Raw genomic sequence first — 5,939 nt, 5'->3', positions numbered from 1 at the left:
CATCCCCAGGTGCCTCCCCCTCCTATGTGTCTCCTGAGCCCTGCTGACAGCTCCAAATGGAGCTGAGCTGGTCCGGCCTTTGCTGGCCAGCAGATAGATCCATAACTCCTAGGGCAGGGCCTGGCAGATCGTAGGCTCACCATAAATACATGAATGAATAAAAAGGACTGCTACTTCCTTATATGCTCCAGCAGCTCTCCAACCTGCTGTGTTCCTCACAGAGGTGAGGTTTACTGATGAAAACAAACAAACAAACAAACAAATGTATACAGTAAAAAATGAATTATCCCTCCCCAAGAGTAACTATTGTCAACAATTTTAATACTATCCTGGATTTTTTCTATTCACAACCGAAAGTATTTTTTCTTTTATTTTTTACAAAAAATGGTATCACGCTATGTACTTATTTTGGTTTTTGTTTTGTTTCCCAGTGTGGGTCAAACGTTTATAACACACTATGTAGTTTTAAGTTTACCTTTTCTGTGTTGTAATTCTCTCCTGCTGTACACAGTAGGTATTCAAGAGACATGTATTATAAGGAAAAAGTGGGTTACCTCACACGACTTGGTTTTTTTCACTGAATAGCTCTTGGGCTTGTTGATTACAGCACATGTAAATCTGCTTCATTCATTCTGATGGCTACATTATTTGAATGGGTCAAAATGTATGAACTATGTATTTCCTACTTCTGGATGGGTTGTGGGCAACAAGCCAGACAGCTCATTCATAAGCAGGATGAAGTAGAGTCTGGTGGTTTGCTATTTTTTTTAGTCACCTGGAAGTTGCAAGTGTTAATGCACATTCAGGAATGTGAGGGGTCTTTTGTTGGTTTGGGCCTGTGGCTCTGATAACTTATTAACTCTTACCTCTTCCTCTCACCCTCTGGCCTGTCCTAATTTAATTTAGGACATCTCAGAACTTTTCTGTTGTCAAACGGTTAATATTTTTTGAGCACTTACTATGGAGTCAAGCATTTTATCTTATCCTCACAACAATCTCAGGTATTTGATACTATTACTAACCCCTTTTTATAGAGGTGACAAGGAGACACAAAATAACCAAGTGACTGGCCAAAGTTACAGAGTTAGAGTAGGGTTCCCCATCTCCTTTGAGACTGAAGGCAGGAACTCAGATGCCCTAGTAAGGGCAGTGGTTTTGGAAAGTACATTGTTGTAAAGAAAACTCTGAGAATAGAGATAAAGCTTAAGTTCTCCTTGCCTCTCCCTGTTCCTAATAGTCTCTGCCCCAGGCTGTGCTCCCTTCCAATCTTGTTCTTATGCATACTATGTGTCCATAAACATCATTTTTGACAGGAGTGGCTTCCCGTACATACATTCTACAATTTCTTTTCACTATTGTAAGTGATATTGCAGTGAATATCCTTGTACACGTTTTTGTACACTTATACAACCATTTTTATAGGCCGGATTTTTAGAATGGAATTGCTGGGTCCAAGTATATACCCATATCTATTTTTGATGGCTAGCACCAAATTGTCCTCTAAAAATCTTGTACCAGTTTCTGTGGCAATTTCTTCTCATGTCACTTTCTTGTCCCTGCAGGATGAATCAGGCGCCAACCGTGGGCTTTGAGCAGGATGTTGGCAGCCGAACCACCCACCATTTCATGTACCCGGAGAGTGCCAAGAACCTGCCCGCCAATGTCAGCTTTGTGTTGGTGCCTTTCAAGGCCCTGGACCTGCTGTGGATCGCCAGTGCCCTATCCACAGGGCAGATACGATTGTGAGCCACTCTGCTGACTGGGAGTGCAATATGGGTGACAGGACCACCTGGGGAGGAATCTACCTGGGGACTGGATCTTAGAATTCCTTTAATGAATATTTTGGCCAAGAGGAGCTAGTGAGGAGGGAGATAGTAGTAAAGAGGGCCCCTTACATTAGCTGAGGACAGAGTGTGTGTTGTGTCACTTCTTGAATGGTGCCAACCAACATACTGGTGGTAGAAAGGTGAGAAAGGACAATCTGGTTTTGGTCTTCCTTTCCAGGAAGTGGCTCCTGAATGTGGGAGCTCTGCCTTCTGAGAACTTTCTTTGAGAGAAGTTGCCAGAGACGTCACAACTGGAAGCCTCAGGAAATTCAGTTCCCCACGTGTTTTTTTAACAGCTTTCTTGAAATATAATTCACATATCATTCAATTCACACTTTTGAAGTGCACAATTCAGTGGCTTTTAGTCTATTCACAGAGTTGTGTAACCATCACCACAGTCAATTTTAGAACACTTTCATATTCTAAAGATGAAAAATTTTAAAGATAAAGATCTAAAGATATACCTACACACCTTAGCCATTACCCCCACTCCCTCCACCCCACCTCCCAACCCTAGGGAACCGCTAATCAACTCTGTCTCACCATGGTTTTTGTGTGTGTGTGGCAAAATTCATATAACTTAAAATTTACCATTTTAATCAAACAGTTCAGTAGCATTAAGTACATTCACATTGTTGTGCAAACAGACATCACCACTACCCACAGCTAAAATTTCATCATCTCAAATGGAAACTCGGTAGCTGTTAAATAACAACTCCCCATTCCTTCCTCCCCTCAGCCCCTGATAACCACTATTCTGTCTCTATGATTTGACTATACTAGGTACTTCATATAATTGGAATCATGTAGTGTTTGTCCTTTTACATCTGGCCTAATTTCACTTAGCAGATGTTTTCAAGGTTCATCCATGTCGTAGCATGTGTCAGGATTTCATTCATTTTAAAGGCTGAATAATAAGTATTCCATTGAATGGAAATAGCACATTTTATCCATTCATCCATCAATGGACAATTGCGTTATTTCCACCTTTTGCCTGTAGTCCTCATGCCATTTTTAAACACAGAAGTACAAGTTACAATTTCCTGACTTTATCTTATGTTTGGGAGACATCAAAGTTAAAACAAGTGCTACAGAATTTAAGTCCCACAGATTCGCAGAAAAGGAAGTATAGGTTATTCATGGCTAACTAATTGGGAAGGAGGGATCTATGCCAAATATGAATAGTATTGAGAGTCATTGTGGACCCAGGAAAGAGCACACACATGGAGGATTTGCGATTATCAGCTAACTGAAGTGGACAGTTCATAGCAGAGAGTTGTGAGAAGTTGGGGCTGGATTATGGAAGGCCCCAATGCTTGTCTAAGACATCCTTATTTTATCCTGAAGGACATGGGGAGCCATTGAAGGCTTCTGAGTGAGGTACTACAGTGATGTGGTATGGGAAAGCAGTCTGGAAGCCAGGGCAGGTGGGGGGTACGGGTGCCTCTTGCAAGGCTGTTAATCAATCAGGCCTGAGTGGGAGGAAAGGCATCCCTCTGTCTGACACGGCCATCTAAATGTTATTGTTTTGTTTGCTTGCAGCACCTATGCCCCAGTGAAGTCTTTTCTTCGCGTAGACAAAGAAAAGGTACGCTTCCTCCTCCTCTCAGCTCCTTTATCCCCACCTCAATGGAAACAGTGGAGACCTGACTCCTGGTGTACCTGGTCCTGTGGCTCAATTGTCCCCTAGAGCCCTTCCAGAACCTTTAGACTCCCCATCTGCTGATATTTCTGACCTCGAAAGAGGCTGCAGGAACCAGGGAACACAGATGAATGGGTCCACTAGCAAGCATGATAGAACTGGCAGAAGCTACTCAGAGCCTGGCCTGAGTCTTAGTCCCAAAAGCCCCTCATGTGCCTGTTAAATTTTCTCCTCCCAGGTCCAGATCTATAATCCAGCCTTCTTCAAGTACATCCATGACAGATGGACAGAGCATCACGGGCGGTACCCTTCCACAGGGATGCTGGTGCTCTTCTTTGCCCTGCACGTGTGTGATGAGGTGGGTAGCCAAATCCGGGGGTAAAATAGTGGGACCCAGGGAACAGAGGGAAAGCAACCCTTCTTCGGGCTTAGCACTGCCTGAAGAGGAATGTGCTTTTGTAGGCATAAACCAAGTGGCTTTGATTCCCCCCATTTCTAGGCCATAAAATATAGATCTACATTTCCCAAACTTACTACTTTCATGATTTACCAAATCTGAAATCACTTCATTTAAAAGTTAAATTTATTTAAAAAGGAAGTGGAATACTACTATCATAATTGATATTACTTACCATAAAAAAAAATAACCAAAAACAAATAGAATGGAAACAAGTTTCAGCAGGATGGTTGTCTCCCGCCAGGCCTACTCTTGTATATTAAAAATGGAGGTTAGTCCTTCAAGGAGCCACATCCGGCTAGCCAGCAGTTACTGTGCTATACACTTCAGTGCCCACGCCCACCACACCCACTTTTGCCGGTGGTAAATTCTTCAGTATATGGTACTGGGTACCTGACCAGCTTTATGTTATCTATTTAAAAGGAAGTTAGCAAAGGTAGGACTAGCCCTAAACTGGGACGTTTTTCTTGATGCAATCAGACGGATGGAAAGAAAGCTGAAAGGGAGTAGCAGTCTCCCTCTGTGAGTCAGTGTCCTTAGCATCAGGCCTGCGTGTCCCCTGTCTTCCTGTGCCTCCACGCTCTGCGAATCCATTAGCTGCCAGCCTCCAGGGCTGACGTCAGGTCGCTGCGGCTCCCTTCTCCTCCCCCACTACCATCCGAGGCTCTCCCGCGTCATGTCCTCCACTGTCCCCGACATGGGGTGACCTGCGCCGCCCTCCCCTGCAGGTGAACGTGTACGGGTTCGGGGCCGACAGCCGGGGCAACTGGCACCACTACTGGGAGAATAACCGGTACGCGGGCGAGTTCCGGAAGACCGGCGTGCACGACGCTGACTTCGAGGCCCACATCATCGACATGCTGGCCAAGGCCAGCAAGATCGAGGTCTATCGAGGCAACTGAGCCAGGTCTGGCGGAGACTCTTCCCGCCTCGCCGCGAGGCGCCAACGCGAGATCCCGGCCGGGACTCGAGGCCAGCCCCAGCTCGGTGGCCTAGGCGAGGGCGCGGCGCCAGGAATGGGGCGTCTCCACGCAATTCGGGGCGGTGCCGGGCCGTGGTCTGGACCAATCATGCTGCATCCCAGCGAGCGCCGGCTGTTCCCTGCCAATCACAAGATTCTGGGGGCCTGGCACCAATCAACGCCGCAGTCGGGCGGAGCCTCTTTCTATCAACCAATTATGCGACTCAGCTCCTGAGTTAACTTCCGGCGCTGGGCCCCGTCTCCTCCAATCATTGGCCTTTAGAGGCGGGCCAGCGGTCGCTCAATCCCCTCTCCCCTGTGCTTTTGGGTAGGACTTTATTTCATGCTTTTTAAGGAGTAGAGGCTGCTTCTCTCCTGGTCGAAGTACATTCCTCAGGCTCTGAGTTGTCGCAGTCGCTTGCGGCCCTAACCCCGCCGGGGGCGCTGAAAAGTAGGGGAAGGCCGGGGCAGCAGCAGCTTGGCTTCCCTTCCCCGGGCGTTCCCTCGTGACCTCTGGGTGGTCGAGGGGCGGTCGAGGTGGTTTCCAGGGAGTGCGCTTTCAACCTGGAGGAAAAGCCAGAGCCCTCCTAAACCGCTCCATGCCTCCGAGAGAATTTTAGACCCCACATTTCCTTTATCGGTCAGGCCCAGATGAGTGTCAACCCACCAAAGAAATGCAGTGAGAATCCAGAGGGCACGTGGGTACCTTCCCCCTCCCCCTCCCCGCTTTTGGCCACCCTATGGAATGGCCTTTTTGACCAGGGCATTTAGTGTCTCACCAGAAAACGAATTGTGTCACCCCGTGCTTGGGGGTGAAATTCGCCTGGGGTCTAACTCTTGGAACATAGGTGTATGGAACTGGGCAAGGGACAATGAAGCCCCATCACGTCAAATGTAAGGTGCTTCTCACTCACCTGTACCCTTGGCCCCTACTGCTCGCCACACCTGTTTCAGTCTCTCCTTAGGCCCTGGGCCTCCTCACCAGCCTACTTGTTGCTCTGGAAAAAAAATCAAAACTTGCCCTGGGATTGATTGGGGCAGTGCTGCTTCTCT

General features: G+C 47.1%; 1 protein-coding gene across 1 annotated transcript in view; it reads left to right on the top strand.

Moving 5' to 3' along the window:
• Positions 1-5,933, top strand: part of ST3GAL2 (ST3 beta-galactoside alpha-2,3-sialyltransferase 2) — a 33,740-nt gene extending 27,807 nt beyond the window's left edge. Inside the window, exons 4-7 of the mRNA XM_019653924.1 lie at positions 1,563-1,742; positions 3,369-3,414; positions 3,707-3,826; positions 4,654-5,933. Coding sequence (XP_019509469.1) covers positions 1,563-1,742; positions 3,369-3,414; positions 3,707-3,826; positions 4,654-4,827 — 520 coding nt within the window. The 3' untranslated portion in view covers positions 4,828-5,933. The remainder of the gene's footprint in view (positions 1-1,562; positions 1,743-3,368; positions 3,415-3,706; positions 3,827-4,653) is intronic.
• The last annotated feature ends 6 nt before the right edge of the window (positions 5,934-5,939 follow it).

This window comes from Hipposideros armiger, unplaced genomic scaffold (assembly GCF_001890085.2).
Source record: "Hipposideros armiger isolate ML-2016 unplaced genomic scaffold, ASM189008v1 scaffold_9, whole genome shotgun sequence".
In the NCBI taxonomy this organism is placed as follows: domain Eukaryota; kingdom Metazoa; phylum Chordata; class Mammalia; order Chiroptera; family Hipposideridae; genus Hipposideros; species Hipposideros armiger.
This window is presented reverse-complemented; position numbering and strand designations above follow the sequence as displayed.